The sequence below is a fragment of the Vulpes vulpes genome, chromosome 4 (assembly GCF_048418805.1).
Source record: "Vulpes vulpes isolate BD-2025 chromosome 4, VulVul3, whole genome shotgun sequence".
In the NCBI taxonomy this organism is placed as follows: Eukaryota; Metazoa; Chordata; class Mammalia; order Carnivora; family Canidae; genus Vulpes; species Vulpes vulpes.
This window is the reverse complement of record NC_132783.1, coordinates 125258866-125276161: the sequence shown is the minus strand read 5'-3', so window position 1 is coordinate 125276161 and position 17296 is coordinate 125258866. Positions and strand designations below refer to the sequence as shown.

General features: G+C 43.0%; 1 protein-coding gene and 1 pseudogene across 2 annotated transcripts in view; one reads left to right on the top strand and one right to left on the bottom strand.

The window, feature by feature from the left end:
- The window catches only part of CCL28 (C-C motif chemokine ligand 28), a 29394-nt gene extending 12353 nt beyond the window's left edge, over nt 1–17041 (bottom strand). The window contains exon 1 of one of the 2 annotated variants that reach the window (XM_072756968.1): nt 16910–17041. In XM_072756968.1, coding sequence (XP_072613069.1) covers nt 16910–16979 — 70 coding nt within the window. In that variant the 5' untranslated portion in view covers nt 16980–17041. Of the gene's footprint in view, nt 1–5694; nt 5926–16909 lie in introns of those variants that run through there. The other variant, XM_072756967.1, reaches the window with a different exon arrangement.
- Nucleotides 11416–11960, top strand: LOC112933788 (MICOS complex subunit MIC26 pseudogene; annotated as a pseudogene).
- Nucleotides 17042–17296: the final 255 nt, after the last annotated feature.

Sequence of the window (17296 nt, the reverse complement as noted above, 5' to 3'; positions counted from 1 at the left end):
ATGAGGTTATGCACAAGAAACAGTGCTCCTAGACAGACATGAGTTGTGTGTGATTTAGGACCAAGCTGGGAGCCTGTATAAATAATTCTAATATTGAGAATGTGAGGACACAAGTGGCTTTCCAAATGGATCCCTCACAAACCTCAAGGATCTGCTTTAATTAGAGCTGTTTAAAAAGACACTGGTTGGGCAGCCCCCGTGGCGCAGCGGTTCAGCGCCACCTGCAGCCTGGGGTGTGATCCTGGAGACCCGGGATAGAGTCCCACGTCAGGCTCCCTGCATGGAGCCTGCTTCTCCCTCTGTGTCTCTGCCTCTCTCTCTCTCTCTCTGCCTCTATGAATAAACAAATGAATGAATGAATGAATGAATGAATGAATGAATAAATAAATAAATAAATAAAATAAAAAATAAAAAGACACTGGTTGACCAGAGAAATAAAAAGCATGTGTTCACACAAAAATCTGCACATGAATGTTTGCAGCAGCTTTATTTGTAATTCTAGCTTTCCCGAAAACACTGGCTTCAGTCCAGATGTGGCCGAATGGTTAGATAAACTGTGGCACATCTATACTATGGAATATTTCTCAGCAATAAAAAGGAACAAACTTGAGGCAGCTGGGTGGCTCTCAGTTGGTTAAGCGGCCAACTCTAGCTCAGGTCATGATCCTGGGGTCCTGGGATCCAGGCTTGTGTCTGACTCCCGGTGCAGTGGGGAGTCTATTTGAGGGTTCTCTCTCTGCCCCTCCCCCATTTGCTCTCTCTCTCTCTAAAATAAATAAATCTTAAAAAAAGAAAAAAGGAGGGGGGACTCCTGGGTGGCTCAGTGGTTGAGCACCTGCCTTTGGCTCAGGGCATGATCCTGGAGTTTCCGGATTGAGTCCCACATCAGGCTCCCTGGGCAATGTTAAGATTCTTTTGGAGAACATCGCCCCCTACAGGTTTTTTCATTGAGCCTCCTGTCAGAATAATTCCATTTCAAAGAATGGTCCACAACTTCCTCTCTACTGATGATGGTCCAGAACTTCCAGATAGGAAAGATTTAGAGGGGGCAATAAGGTTGAAAAAAGGGGATTAGGTGATTTTTCTTCTGAATTTACATGGTTTTAATTCAATTGATACAGTTACCTAGTTGGGAAAGCAAGCTGATAAGAGCTAAGCCTTCCCCAAAGCACCCTGGTCCACCACTGCATAAAGCAAGGAATCCCATGGGAAAGAACCTGCTTTTGTTCCAAAGCTGGAGTTTACACAAACACAGGCCTGTCTGATGGAGTAGGGGTTCCTGGAAGTAAATGTGGGAAGAAAATTATTGCAAGTAAAAAAGAAGTAAAAAAGAAATCTTCATAGCAGGCTTAATAAAAGTGCAGGACCCAGAGGTGTGGGCGAGCAATGGTCTCTGGCTTATTGTGAGGCTTATTCTGTTCCACCCCCACATCCTTTCCTAACTGCCCCAGACATGCCCCTTTGCTTTGGAAAGGACATTCCAGACTGTTTCAGTCCAAGAGCCCTATCTGGAAATCTCTTTGGAAAGGTGATTTCTCCCACCTGGTAGCTTATTTTTTAACTATGTTTAGAGTTTTTCCTTATGGTTTGCTATTATATCTTATTCAGCCAGAAGTCATAAAAATAACATTGTTTTAAAAGCTTCACTTTTTAGCAATCAAGCCTGCCAGTTCTCAGCCACAGACATCAGCTCACCAGGTCTCAGGTTCCATGTTGGGGCTTGAGGCTAAAGTTCCAGCCAGTGTGAGTCCTGCCTTAACTAAAGCAGCCTCCTGGACAATTTCCCCCACAAGCATACTTTAGGGTGACCAGCTGAGGACTTGTCACCTGGCATCAGATCCCATCATCAATTCTCAACAGGTTTCCCCCAGGTACCCTATACTTTCTTTTAGAGTGTTTGTAGTTTATCATCATTTTTTGGTTTATGTCTATTATCTTTGCTAGAATCTATACTCCTTGATAGAAAGGACAGTACTTTATCCATTTTCATATCCTTGGTGTCCAGGACATAATTAGTGCTCAATAAATATTTTCTTTTTAAAATTTTCTTTCTTGGGCAGCCCAGGCAGCTCATTGGTTTAGCACTGCCTTTGGCCCAGGGTGTGATCCTGGAGACCTGGGATCGAGTCCCGCGTCGGGCTCCCTGCATGGGGCCTGCTTCTCCCTCTGCCTGTGTCTCTGCCTCTCTCTCTGTGTCTCTCATGAATAAATAAAATCTTAAAAAAATAAAATTTTTTCTTTTTAAGTTTTATTTGAGAGAGGTGTGTGAGACAGCACACAAGTGATGGGGAGTGGCAGAGGTAGAGGGAGAAGCAGTCTCCTCGCTGAGCAGGGGGCCTGATGTGGGGCTCTATCCCAGGACCTCAAGATCATGATCTGGGCCTAAGGCAGATGCTTAACTGACTGAGCCACCTAGGTGCCCCTAATAAATATTATCTAATGAAAAAAAAAGTTTTACTTTTTACACCTGGAATTTATTTTATGTATGTTCTGAGCCAGAAAAGGAATCATTTGCATTAGGATAACCAATAGCTCAGAACCATAAAGGTAAATAAAAATTTTCTCCATATATAAAGGACAAAGAGACCATTCCCCCCTTCCCTTCTTTCTTAAGAGTGTTTCGTTAGAGACATAGTGAACCTGAGTCCTTACCCTAACCTTTGCAAGAGGCAAATTTCCCTAAGGATTAAACCCAGTCTCCAGTTGTCATACTATAACTATATATCTAAGGTAACTGCCAAAGAACCTCTACGTATGTAAAAATGTGCCTCTGGAATTAGCTCAGGGTCTCTCCCAAGATGCACACGGACTGCCACAAGAGGTAAACCCCCGTTTTTTGAGGAGATAAGAAGTTATTCTTTCTTCTTGTTTCTTGCATAAAATATGTGCAATTCTGTTCTAACTTCAGAATCACTTTCAGGCTTGTAAATCTGCTAACGCTCATTCAATAATATATTCTGTTCTCTTTTCTCTTTTAGGACAGAAGGATCTTTTGTTGGCAGGATTGCTTCCTTTCCACAGTGGAACTGCCTAGTCTCACTGATGCGCAGACACCCCTTAAGTCTTCATGCTCCCACATACACACAGGTCTGTTTCTGGGCTTTCTCTTGTTTCATTGCTCTATTTACCTATCTTGGCATCAGTTCCATACTGTCTCAATTAAGGTGACTTTTTAATCAATCCTAATGCCTAACAAAATTAAGTCTACTTATCCAACTGGTTCTTCAAAATTGTCTCGACTGTTCTTGGCTCTTTACCATTCCTATACATTTTAGAATCTGCTTAAGTTCTTCAAAAATCTTTGGAACTTTGGCTGGAATTGCACTGAATTTACAACTAAATTTTGGGAGAGGAGACATCTGAAAAAAATACTGCTTTCCCATCCATAAATATGCAATTATCTCTCTAGTTATTCAGGGTTTCTTTGATGTCCTTTAAGACCTTTATGAAAAAATAAAATATTGTTATATATCCTTATAAGTTTTGTGCTATTGTGAATGGTCTTTGAAAGATTACCTTTTCTAGGGCAGCTCGGGTGGCTCAGCGGTTTAGCGCTGCCGCCTTCAGCCCAGGGTGTGATCCTGGAGACCTAGGATTGAGTCCCACATCAGGCTCCCTGCATGGAGCCTGCTTCTCCCTCTGCCTGTGTCTCTGCCTCTCTCTGTGTGTGTCTCTCATGAATAAATAAATAAAATCTTTAAAAAAAAAAAGAAAAATTACCCTTTCTAATTTTTTTTTTGATGTGTAAAAATGCTGTTGATTATGTTGATCTTGTAGCCAACAACTTTGCTGTACTTTTTTTTTAGTTGTAATAGTTTGGAGTTGATATTCTTTGGTTTTCTAGGTAAACATACAGTTTTTTTAATCTCTTCCTTCTCAAATCCTGTATAGCAATGAAAGGCTTTTCTCCTTTATTTAAAAAAAAAAAAATCTTTAATCTCTACACCCAATGTGGGACTCAAACTCACTAGTCCAAGTCAAGACTCCAGTGCTCTACAGACTGAGCCAGCGAGGCACCTCAAGGCTTTTCTCCTTTATTACCTTGCTAAATGCCTAGAACAGTGCTTACCCCACGGTAAACTCAATACACAAATTTTAAATTACTATGATGGGTTAATCTATTTTCTTCCTTGCCCTCTGGGGATAAACCATACTAGGTCATAATGTATTAATCGTTATACGATTCTGAGTTTGATCTGCTATTTATTTAGATTTTTGCATTTATTTTCATAAACAAGATTAGTCCATTCTTTTATCCCCTAATATCAATCTTGAAAGTTTTGGATATTAAGGTTATATTAATCTCAACAATGCACTGGGTAGTTTTCTCTGCCATTCTATTATTTGAAGAGATTTTATAAGATGAGGATGGTCTGTTCCTCCAGTGGTTGGTAAAATCTCTGAAACCATCTAGGCTTGGTGTCTATTTGAAGGAAATGTGTTCAACTCTAATAGTTATTTGGTTTTTTTTTGGGGGGGGGGGTTAGGTCTTCTCTGCTCAATCCTGGTATCTTAGTTTTCTAAGACATTGTCCCTTTCGTCTACAATTTCTAATTTATTTTCACTGAAGGCGGGCAGCCCAGGTGGCTCCAGCGGTTTAGCACCGCCTTCAGCCCAGGGCCTGATCCTGGAGACCCGGGATCGAGTCCCACATCGGGCTCCCTGCATGGAGCCTGCTTCTCCCTCTGCCTGTGTCTCTGCCTCTCTCTTGCTCTCTCTGTGTCTCTCGTGAATAAATAAATAAAAAATAAAATCTTTATTTTCACTGAAGGCATTCGGAAAACGCCACCTCATTGATTATTTTAAGTTAAAGCCACTTAAAAAAAAAAAAAGCAATGCACAAAGGCCATCCTAACTTTCCTAAAATCCCTGGGGAGATAAAACTCCCAAGTAAAAGATGCCCTCCCTGCACTTGGAGGAAGGCATTTTTATCACCAGAGGGCGGCACTTCATCCCTTTGAGTCAGATGGTGCTCCCCTACTCCAGGGGAAGTGGAGGCCGAGAGAAATCTGTACAAACCAATCCTGTTAAGCTAACCCTGATCTATCTTCCTGGTCACCTCGCCCAAGTCCCTTTGGCCACTTTTCCACAATTTACCACTCTTTCCAACTTTATAAGCGTTGATTTAAACTTATTTGGATCTTCATTTCCTTGTGAAAGCTGCTATGTCAATTAAAACTTACATAGATTTGTATGCTTTTCCCTTTTTAATGTCTTTTCTTACAGAGATCACCCGTCAAGAGATCCTGGTAAGGGTTTTTTTGTTTTTTTGTTTTCCCTCCCCTACATTACAAAGTTGCATTGCATTTTTTTGCAGTTCGGGTTTTTTTTTTTTTTTCATTCTTAATAGTGTTTGAAGAGGAGGTTCTCGTGCAAAGTAACCGTTTAAAGCTTGGATCTAAGTAATACACGACATATTTATAAACTTACAAATATCATGTTTTGAAGCTAAAAACCATTTGATCCAGATTAAAGAAAAAAAATCACAGTACTCTGAAAAGTGGAAGTACCACTTATTATAACAGGTGGCATAGCCTAAGTGCATTTATTTAAAACACACGCACGAAAAAACAATTAAGCGTTCAACCCAAAAACCTACAAGAGAAAAATCAAGAGGACCCTGAACCCAAATCAAAGATGGGAAAAGACAAAAGCACGACGTCGCGGCGCTTTACGGCCGTCGCGCTCACGTGCCTGCGGTCATGGCGGCCGTGTGGGAGGAGAGGCCGGGAGCGGGACACTTGGTGCTGGAGCCGGAGCCCAAAGAGGAGGAGAAGGAAGGACGGACGCAAGGAGAAGCGGGTGGTGTTCCTCCAGGCATACTGGGGCCACATCCCGCCGCTCCTCCGGCCTCTGCGCGTGCGCAACGGGCACGGCGCCGGCGGCTTTTTAGCTAGCCCGCGGTGGCGCGCGCGGCGCGGGGAGAGGACGTTCCGGAAGCAGCGGCCCGCGTCCAACCAGGGATACGCCCAGGGGCGGGGCCACGGTCGGCCCCTCGCGCCAGCCTCTTCCGGGAGGGCGGCCGGAAGTGCGTGCGCCTGCGCGGCGCGGCCTGGGCCCTCGGGAGCCGCTGGGAAGCCCGGCTTGTGTCCCGGCACCTGCTCTTCAAGGAGCTGCGGGAGAATTTTAGGGTTGGGGTTTTTTTTTTGAAAAAAATTTTTTTAATTTTAGTCTTTTGATTGATCTGTCAGTTTCTGATGCGGGTATGTTAAAAAAAAAATCTCACTATTGTCGAGATTAGGTCGGATTTTTTTCTTATGGTTTGGCAGTACGTGTCCGCTGGGCTTATATTTCAGACGCACGCAGGTGCCCTTCTATCCACAGCGGGGATTGGAGTAGGGCGCTAGCCTCAGGGGCAGTTCTTTTCTTTTTTTTTTAAGATTTTATTTATTTATTTTTAAAGACTTATTTATATTTGTTTATTTTACAGAGAGAGAGAGAGAGGCAGAGACACAGGCAGAGGGAGAAGCAGGCGCCGTGCAGGGAGCCCGACGCGGGACTCGATCCCGGGACCTCGGGGTCACGCCCTGGGCCAAAGGCAGATGCTCAACCACTGAGCCACCTGGGCGTCCCAATTTTTTTTTTTTTTTAAGATTTTATTTATTTGAGAGAGAGCATGAGCAGGGGGGAGGGCCAGAGGGATTGGGTGAAGCAGGCTCCCCCGTGGGGGCGTCCCCTGGATGCCGGGATGCCGCGGTCATGACCCGAACGGGAAGCCGGTTAACCCACTGAGCCCCCCCAGGCGTCCCCCAGGGGAAAAATTTGACATGGGTGCCCAAAAAAATTCAGTAGTTGAGATTAAATAATATTTTAGGCAATATTTTTTAAAATAAAAGTTCATACCAAAAAAAAGTGTATGACGAATAAAATAAGTTGACCGTTGAACAACATGGGTTTAAAGGGTGTGGGTCCACCTCTGAGGATTTCTTTTTGATAAATGCAGCGCCCTAGATGTATTTTCTTCATGATTTTAACATTTTCTTTAGCTTACTATATTTTAAGGACACAGTATATAATACATGTAAACATGCAAAGTATGTATTTATTAGCTGTTATTGGTAAGCTTCTGGCCAGTGGTAGGTTACTAAAGCTTAATTAACTTAGTAGTTAATTTTTGGGGAAGTCAAAAGGGATTTGGGGGTTTTCCACTAGGGTAGAGTGAGGTTGGGGGTCCCTACCCCTGGGATGTTCAAGGATCAACCTTACTACAATTTTATTATTTTTTAAAAGATTTTATTTATTTATTCATGAGAGATGGAGAGAGAGAGAGGCAGAGACACGGGCAGAGGGAGAAGCAGGCTCCATGCAGGGAGCCTGATGTGGGACTCCATCCTGGGTCTCCAGGGTCAGGCCCTGGGCGAAGGCAGGCACTAAACCGCTGAGCCACCCGGCCTGCCCCTTACTACAATTTTAAATAACAAAATTTGACCCTGCACTCTTAAGGCAGTCTTAGGTGTACCTTCTTGGGGAACTGATACTTTTTATCCTCCTGTGAAATTCCTCTAGTCCTATTCCAAGTTTTTGCCTATGTTCTACTTTTCTGATACCGATATTGTGACACTAAATCTTTTGATTAATTACTTACCCACCTTATTTTGTGTTTTCTTCTTATCCTTTTTTCCCTCCTTTCCTTGGTTGGATTGATCAGTTTTCTACATTTCCTTCATTTTATTTTTGTATTGAAAATTTAACCTGGATTAGGTCAAGGAAAAACCCCCTTGGGAAAATATCAACACTGGCTCACACACATTTTTTGAGTTTGAATCATTCCAGCAAATTTATTATTTTACTAATGAAAGTGATTGCCAGGTCAGTAAAATTCCATCAGCGTTTGTGGAGCACCTACTTGGTGTCTTTCATTGTTCTAGGCACCAAATATACAAAAATTAGGAAGTCCTAGTCCCTGCCCTCAGGATGCCTCCAATAGCAGATGTTTGTCTAACGTTATCTTTCAGGACCTCCTTACTGCATGTGACATTGGTACCCATTCCTTCGTGGACACTTTCCATATCCCTGGTTGACAAAACCTTAATCCCACCTAATTGTCCTAATACTGAGAAATTACATTCTTTGCTCTGAATTTCTCCTTTGCCCTCTCCTCAATAGTTGGCATTCCTCAAAGTTCAGTCCTTGACCTTCCACTCTTCTTTCCGCTCACGTCTTCTCATGCTTTGAGTTATTATCTATATCAGTAGCTTTAAAATATCTGTCTACTGTAGCCTCTACCCCAATAATCCTGACATGTATTCAACTGCTATTGAACATACACTTGAATATTCCACAGGCTCCCCTAACTTAATAAATCCCTAACTGAAGGCATTATTTCTTACCACTGAAAATCTTGTTCCTTTTCTCATCTCATTTAACACTCATTTACTGCTACCCAAGCCGGAAACCCATGTCATTCCATCCTGCATTCCTCATGGCCATACTCCTGTATGTTTTACTCTGTTTCTCAGAACTGTCTCCCTCCTTTTCATTCCTTTATTCCTGAGTTCAAGATGTCACTAATTGTTTCCTTTTTCCCAGTCTTGTTTTTGTCTCGTGTGAATCTGTGGTCCCAGAGCATCCTATGCTTTGCTATCATTAGCATATATAAAAAATTAAGAGTTTATATGGCTGTGTCTTTTGACTGTGAGCTCCCTCAGTATATGTTTGTATCCATACCACGCAGCACAATACCTGTTATTAGTGCTAAATAAATGCCTCTTGAGATGAACTAAGCTCTTTTGTCTTCTATATCATTGTATATTGTTTTAAGGCTTTTAATGCTATAAAAATTAATTTTGGGGTAGCCTGGGTGGCTCAGCAGTTTAGCGCCACCTTCAGCCCAGGGTGTGATCCTGGAGACCTGGGATCCAGTCCCACATCAGGCTCCCTGCTTGGAGCCTGCTTCTCCCTCTGCCTGTGTCTCTGCCTCTGTGTGTGTGTCTCATGAATAAATAAATAAAATCTAAAAAAAATTAAAAATAATAAAAATTAAAATTAATTTTCCTTTTTTTTTTTTTTAGGAAATAAGGTTACCTATATTTGGTCAATGTCTTAAATATCAAATGTCCTTAAATTACACAATGCTTTTCAGAAACATTATCCCTCCACCCTCACTCAAGTAATTAGGGGTCAATTCAATATGATAAATCATTTGCCCATTATATTTAATAATTTAAAGAGATTAGTATCTCATTAAAGCATTAGTTTGTCTTATTAATGAAAGTGTTATTGCTATTGTTTCTGTTGGTTTTGGGTTTTGTTGTTAACGGCATTTCCAGTAGTGTCAGAGATTTGGGTGGGTGATTTGCCACGAATTTCTGTCCCTGATTTGGTTCCATTTGTGACCCAATTTTGGATCAAGGCTTTAAAGATTTCCTGCTCAAGATCTGTCAAAATGAATACTAAAACACTACACATCCAGTCTGTGATATAAAAATTGGATTTCGGGCTTTAAGGAAATGATTCTTTACTATAGAGAGGTTAACGAGCTTCCTCTCTTACTTAACATGTATTGTATAGTCTCCTGCCACTCAAAGTGTGGTTCCCAGAGCTGCAGCAATTGCATCACTTGGGGACTTTTTAGAAATGCAGTTTGAAGGGCACCTGGGTGGCTTAGTGATTGTCTGCCTTCGGCTCAGGTTGTGATCCTAGGTCCGGGGATCGAGTCCCACATCAGGCTCTCCACAGGGAGCCTGCTTCTCCCTTTGCCTATGTCTTTGCCTCTCTCTCTGTATGTCTCTCATGAATAAATAAATAAAATCTTTTTTAAAAATGTAGTTGGAAAAACACTGATATAAAGAACACTTTATAGAACACAGTAAAATAGAAGAGCAAAGGCTTGTGCCATACTATTGTAGAAAGGATTCCCAGGCCAAAGATAAAAACAATTAGAAAGATTCACTTGCCTGCTGACAGTATCTCAAGTTTGAGTGCCATTTAAGAAGGCCAACATGTAAATAAACAATGTTTTGAATGTGTTTGGTTAAGGAAACAGTTCCCTAGTCTAGTGGACTTCACATCTTAACGGAGCCACATCACACTGGATGCCGACAAATGAAGGTGTCCGTCGCTGACATCGAGGAGGCAGGAAGGGCTCACCCAGCAACGGCACATGGAATTGCTCTGCCCAAGTAACATCCTCCTGGATACTTTTCAGAACCTTGGCATCATATTTAGGTAATAGAGAGTGAATGAGGTTTTTTTCTTTACCTTAATAGGAAGACATTTGGTCACTAGTACTTCTCACAGCATGGACACTTGGAGGGCTCGGGGGATAGTCCTGAAGGGGACAGGAATGACATTGTGCCAGAGGGACACACTGGAAGGCATTACTGACATTACTTAAGCATATGGAGACAAGCAACCAGATTCAATCCCTGCCTTTACCACTTTCTAGCTTACGTTGGATGAGTTAATTCTCTGTCTCATTTTTATCTGTAATATGGGGATGGTGATAGCACCTACCTCATGGAGGTGTTATGAGGATTGCACGAGTTTATATACTTAAGTGCTGAGGACAAAGTAACAACTAGCTGACAATAATTAGAAACAAAACCACATTGCCTGCCCCATAGTAAGTATCCAGGTGTCAATATGAAGTGTTTGTGAAGTGTGCCCATTGTCCGTTTACTCCCCTCAGCTTCAACTTCATCCTTAATTGTCAATTCTAGAAGATTAAGATGAGCCCTTTAAATATTTTTCCTTCACCAGCTGGCATGATGTCAAACTTTGTCAGTAGGGGACCCTGGAAAGGCCTTGCAGTGAGAAGGGGTTTTCCCTCCAGGCTCCGGGGCACTCCTCACCTGGCTCACGCAGGCCCCACCCCTGCCGTGCTGCAGCTCCTCTAGCACCAGGCTCTGGGGGCGGGCACAGGACAGCCGGCAGCACCCCCCCAGGCAGCTGTGTGGCTGAGTGCCTCCAGCAAGACACCTCCCTGTGAAGAACCTGCCTCTGCAAACTGGAGGGCACACCAAGTGATTTTTTTTTGCCATTTGGTGAGCCACGGCTGTGTCTTCTCCAACGAGGTCTGAATCTCAGCTGGGCAGGGAAGGGGTACAGGATCCCTTCCCTTGAGAACCCCGCTTCAGGCCTACCCATATTAGTCCTACATTATCAGCCCTACCTATCCCTGTACTCTTTAGAGTTATTTTACCTCTTTCTAGCCTATCTCTTGTTACAGTTAGTAATTTGATATATTAAACTTTCCCTGTCCAAATTTTTGTCTGGTTTCTGTCTCCTAATAGGACTCTGACAGATAATGAATGAGTCAGTGGAACTTCAACGTTCCAAATTATTCCCGGAAGTTTGTACGTTGTCTATAAACTTTAAAGAAATGACTATGTCTATTAAAAAGCTATACTCTTGTATATGATTAATTAAATAAGAAAATAGTAGGCTCCTGCTGGAGCCACCTCTGCCAGCAACATGTTCAAGGTAATTTGGAGGTCTGTGGGGCCAGCCAGCCTGAGTCTGCTCACCTTCAAAGTCTATGCATCACCTAAAAGGGACTCGCCTCACAAAACTTCTGTGGAAAGTTAATGAGCTTTCACTCTACTCCTGGGGGTTAATCTAAATATGTGTAGGAGCCAAGTACCCAACTTGAAGAAAGCATTTCACATTTCCAATATTATTGCGAGCTATATACAAGTTGGTGTCAGGAAATGTACTCACAAACCAAGGTTCAATGGGGGTTAGCTATGAATATCTCCCAAATGCACCTCCTGGATTTTTTCCAAGACTTGGTGTTATTGGCTTTGCTGGCATTGTTGGACTTCTTTTGGCTAAAGATTCAAAAACAAAGAAGCTGGTATATCCATCCGCCTGAGTTCCTGAGAGTAGCTGCCTCTCTTTATTATCCACAACAAGCCATCGTATTTGTCCAGGTCAGTGGGGAGAAATTCTATGACTGGGGTTTACAAAGATACATAGTTGTAGAAGATTTGTGGAAGGAGAACTTTCAAATGTTATAGGTAAACATTGGAAACTCCATGCAGTAAACAAATATTTCTATTGAAAAATGGCAGAGAAGTCAATACTGAATGTAGTAAATTGGCTTTCTTCTTCAGGAAAAACTATACTAGGCTTCTTTGTTTTCTTGGGTGATGCCATACTGCAAGTGGACTAATTGGAAGTCCTTTCACCTAGAGATAATGTCCAGCATAATGAGAACTCCTCATTCACATTTTGCTATTTATGTACATAATTAAAATTCCAAATTAAAATATAAATAAGAAAATAGTAAGTAATGTGTAGATAGTGGTTCTTTTTATGCTTTTAAAAATCTGTGTGAGGGTTGCCCGGGTGGCTCAGCGGTTTAGTGCCGCCTTCGGCCCAGGGCCTGATCCTGGAGACCTGGGATCCAGTCCTACGTCAGGCTCCCTGCATGGAACCTGCTTCTCCCTCTGCCTGTGTCTCTGCCTCTCTCTGTCTCTCTGTCTCTCATGAATAAATAAATAAAATCTTTTTTAAAAATCTGTGTGAATGTGTGGGGGTTCATATATGTAAATGCACAGAGTCCAAAGTGACTCTTCCCAGTCTTGCCAGTATTTCTCAAGCTGGGTTTCCTAGGAGGGGGCCTATGGATGTGCTTTCAGAGTTCATTAATTCTCCAGACAATTCCGAAATTTTGGTATGTCATCTCAATCATAATCGTTAAATAGAAATGTTCTGGATCTTCTGGAAGACCATCTTAAAAGAGCATTTTCAGGACATTCAAATTGTACTTATGTTTATGCTAGTGTTGTTATCAAAGTCAGACCCCACCTTAAAAATGGTCCCAGGTCAGTCAGAAAAGAACAGACTAGAATCTCATACTGCATTCATGCTAAGGGAGGACTCCATTATATCACTGTGGTTCAAACAGAAAAAAAGTGATGAGGGAAAAATCGCTTCTCATTCTGAACATGGTAGTATATGCACATAAAGCTCCAAATCTGCATCTTAAGAATCAGTGGTATATTCATGTTTGGAATGTTGATGTTAGTTTTGGCCAAAAATTAACTATTAATTTAAATTAATACTATTACATTGAAATATTCTTGGCTTCCTGGTTGTGTTTTTATTTAAATTTTAAATTTATTTTGGGGTTTGTAACTGTTTAATGTTTATATATCAAATAACATAGGATAATAATTTAAAGGTCATCACTGAGAGTAAAAGTGACCCATGTATGACTCAGATTTGAGAAGATCGTTGGTATATCATACTGCTTCTCCAGACATAGAAAAGTTTTTTTTTTTTTTAATTTATTTATGATAGTCACACAGAGAGAGAGAGAGAGAGGCAGAGACACAGGCAGAGGGAGAAGCAGGCTCCATGCAGGGAGCCCGACGTGGGATTCAATCCGGGTCTCCAGGATCACGCCCTGGGCCAAAGGTAGGCGCCAAACCGCTGCGCCACCCAGGGATCCCCAGAAAAGGGTTTTTAAAAACCCCTGGGGGCGCCTGGCTCAGTCAGTTGAGTGGCAAGACTCTTGGCTGGGCACAGGTCTTCATCTCTGGGTAATGGGATGGAGCCTGCCTCAGGCTCCATGCTCAGTAGGGAGTCTGCATGAGATTCTCTCTCTCTCTCTTTCTGCTCCTTCCCCTAAATAAATAAAATCTTTTTTAAACATTAAAAAAATTTTAAAACCCTGAACTACATTATAGATATGACCGAGTTTTTGAACCAATCTAGATACTAGGGGACCCCTGGGTGGCTCAGCGGGTTAGCGCCTGCCTTTGGCCCAGGGCGTGATCCTGGAGTCCTGGGATCCAGTCCCACGTCGGACTCCCTGCATGGAGCCTGCTTCTCCCTCTGCCTATGTCTCTGCCTCTCTCTCTCTATGTCTATCATGAATAAATAAATACATAAATAAATCTTTTAAAAAAAAATCTAGACGCTTAATCTAACAATGGTATTGAATTCAGGGAATGCAGGGTGTGAGGTTGGTTTTTTTTTTGTTGTTTGTTTTTTTGCGGCATGTGTTTTAATGAAAAGGTACAACAGGGGAGAAATTGAAGGACAGGTTATTGGGCACATCATGTCAGGCCCTACAGGGACCACTCCTGGTGAAATGGAAAGTCCCAACTGTTCAGAACAACTTCAAGCATAAATGTATATTCTTGGTAACCCTCCCTACTGAGTCTCCTATGATTAAAACAGAAAATACAGGGCACCTGGGTGGCTCAGTCAGTTAAGCGTCTGATTTTAGCTCAGGTCATGATTTCAGGGTCCTGGGATGGAGCCCCACATCAATCCACTGTCAGGCTCCACGGTTGGCAGGGAGTCTATTTCTCCTTCTCCCTCTGCCCCAACCCATGCTGCCTGTCTCTCTCAAACAAATAAAATCTTAAAATAAAATAAAATAAAATAAAATAAAATTTTCTTTTAGGATGCAAGCAGCAAGTCCCTAGCAAGTATCTGTGTAAGAAGGAGCCATATTTTGAGAAAAACAGGTTGCCCGAAGGAAGTCAGTTTGGGACTCTGAAGCAAAACCCCCCACCTTGCATCTGTTGGACACAAGCAGAGCCTTACTCTAAATGTATATAGTGAAAACAGGCCCACAAAGCCCGAGATTGTGGCTTTAAGTAATCTGGTCAGGGCCACTGAGAGTGGAGGAGAGACCTTTTTATAGACTCATTACTGAGTCCTGGGAGCCAGCAGCCACGTCAGCAGGTATAGAGCTTGCCCTCCTAACTTTGGGTAGGATCCAAGCCTTTTAATTGCAGGTAAGTCAACTGCTTCCTGATGTATGCATAACACTTTGGGAATGCCAATTACTGAGCCATAACATTAAAGTGGCCAATTATGGCACCATTAAGACAATGCAACAGTTGATGCCTGTAAGAACAAATCGTATTTCTCAAAGTCCCAAACTGGCACAGACCACTTCCCCAGCCCCAACCCCAGCCTGTGGCAATTGCCAAAGTCACCTATTCCTCAGTATTCCAGCTTCCCGCCTCCCTCCCCTCCTGCCACTGCCCTCGCATGGGGCACGTGGGACACAGAGATACCCAATGGAAGTCTTTTGAAGAGAGCAGCTGGTTGCCCTTCTCAGTTCCACGACTGCTCTCAGGCCTGCTTTTGTGTATTTTAACCTGACGTCGCTTATTTTTAAATGGCAGAGGGTTGGCGCTTCTCAGACACTGTGATTTTCTGGTGGCCCAAACTGCCTGCGGAAAAGCCCTGGGAATAACCCAGAAGGCCACTGTGGGGTCTCCTCAGTTCTTTCTTTCTTACCCGTCACCAACTGTTCCTTTTTCAAATACCTCTGTGTTTTGCTGTCTCACCCACTCTGCCGAGACTGGGCCCCATGCGAGGCTCAGCCCTGGGTGTCTGGCAGGGGCACCCTCGTCACCCACCCCCCGCCCCCCACCTGCCCTTCTCTCCCTCCTCTCCTGCAAGAGAGGTGCTGCTCTTGCTGTGGGGACAATTGAAAACAGGTCAGGAAGCTGAAAGGAGAAACCTACACTTTGATTCCAAAGCTTTATGTAAAAAAAAAATTTGCATTGCCAAAATCAGGTATAAGCCTTAGCTGGTAAACCTTTGAGAAACAGTGAAAGTGAATCCTGCAGTTTCAATGGTGAATTTTTCTGAAAGTAATTTTACAGAAACTTATAAAATGACACACTTGTGTTTTTGTCTTGATAAGATAGATGGATAGAAATAAAGAAGAGATTATCCAGATTTTTTTTTTCTGTGCTTAGTAATATAAACCTAGTACATTGGTGCACGACACTGGTGCCCCTAAACAAATGCCTACAGGAACCAGGCGCTTCATAGAATGTAGCCAACTTCGGTGAAGGACAGAGGGCTAGTCTGCTCTAGCCAGTTCTTGCCAGGGGACATGGAACCACTGTTGCCAGCTGTGATTTTTCAAGAGAGACTTTACAATCCCAGTTTGTGTGTGTGTATGTATGAGAATGTGTGTATTAAATCTGCCAGTTTTTACATGTTGGCTTAATGTTTTCAAAAGAGGACCAAACAGAACTTTTATTTCACCTCTGTTCTGGATTTAGAGAATCTATTCAGAATGAAGTTTCAGAAAAGAAGACTGGAGATAAGAGTCAAATCAGTCAAGTATTAAGTACTTATGTTTAGGTTTTCCTAAATACAGTAGGAAACATTGCCTCCGAGCCCAAATGCAGTTATAATCTCCGTATTATGCTAGCAATTCACAATTGAAGTTCTCCTTTTGATATAATTTGTATGGTTCAATCTCCCTTATCCTGCATCCCCCCTTTTTTTGAAAGGCCTACTTATTTATTTGAAAGAGAGTGGGGGAAGGGGCAGAGGGAGAGGGAGAGAAGCAAACTCCCCACTGAGCGTGAGCCCCAAGTGGCGCTCAATCCCACCACCCTGACACCCCAAGACCATGACCTGAGCCAAAATCGAGTCAGAGGCTTAACTGACTCAATCACCCAAGTGTCCCTGGTCTGAATCCTTTTTTCATTGTCGGTTTGAAGCTGTGGTTTTTAGCATCCAAAACTGGGCTGACTTTGTTGCTTACCAAACCCCTAACCCAGAAAATCAAGTCTGTCTTTCTTCCAGGAACATGCACATTTGTATCCAGTGGAGCAGGTTAGGTGAAGGAGGAGACAAATGAGTAATAGGGGCTTTCCTCCAACCTCTACCTGGGGATTCTCTAAGATAACTGTTGTCAGAAGAGGAAACACAGGTCAAAGCTCCAGGATGGAAGGCTCTCATCCTCCGTGTGGCAAATTATTAATATTCCTGTTCAAAGGAGGTTCCATGCTTGAAGATCAGGGACTTAAACCCATGCCACTCGCTCATAGGTAAATGGAAATTCCTACCTGAATGCAGAGATCAACCTTCCTGCCCCAAAATGCCACCAGCACCTCACTCCTTCCAGCTCCATCTTGGGAGGCAGTGCCTCCTCTTTCTGCTGGAGGCTTACAGAGCCAGCACCCCCACTCACCTTCTGAGGAGGGAAGGGCCACACAGACAGCCAAGGCCACGAGAGCGAGAGTGATTCCTGTCTGCTGCATTCCTGTCTCCCTCACCAGCCCAGGCTGCTCTGCAGGTGAGGCTGGATGATCAGGAAATGAGGCTGAAGGTGGCCTTGGGTGCCCAGAGTGTGGAGGAAAATGAAGCCAGGGAGCTCCGCCCCCAAAGGTGCTGGGGTACCTATTTCTCATGTTTCTTTCCTTGAAACAGGCTCTTTCTGAAGACCACACCTGTCCAGTCTGGCAACTGCCAGCGGTGAGCTGGCAGTTGGTGAGGTCATTGTGAGTTGGGGGTGTGCAACAGAATCACTTGGGAACCACTAAAACATAGTGATCTACTCACATTCCTCCACAAGGGG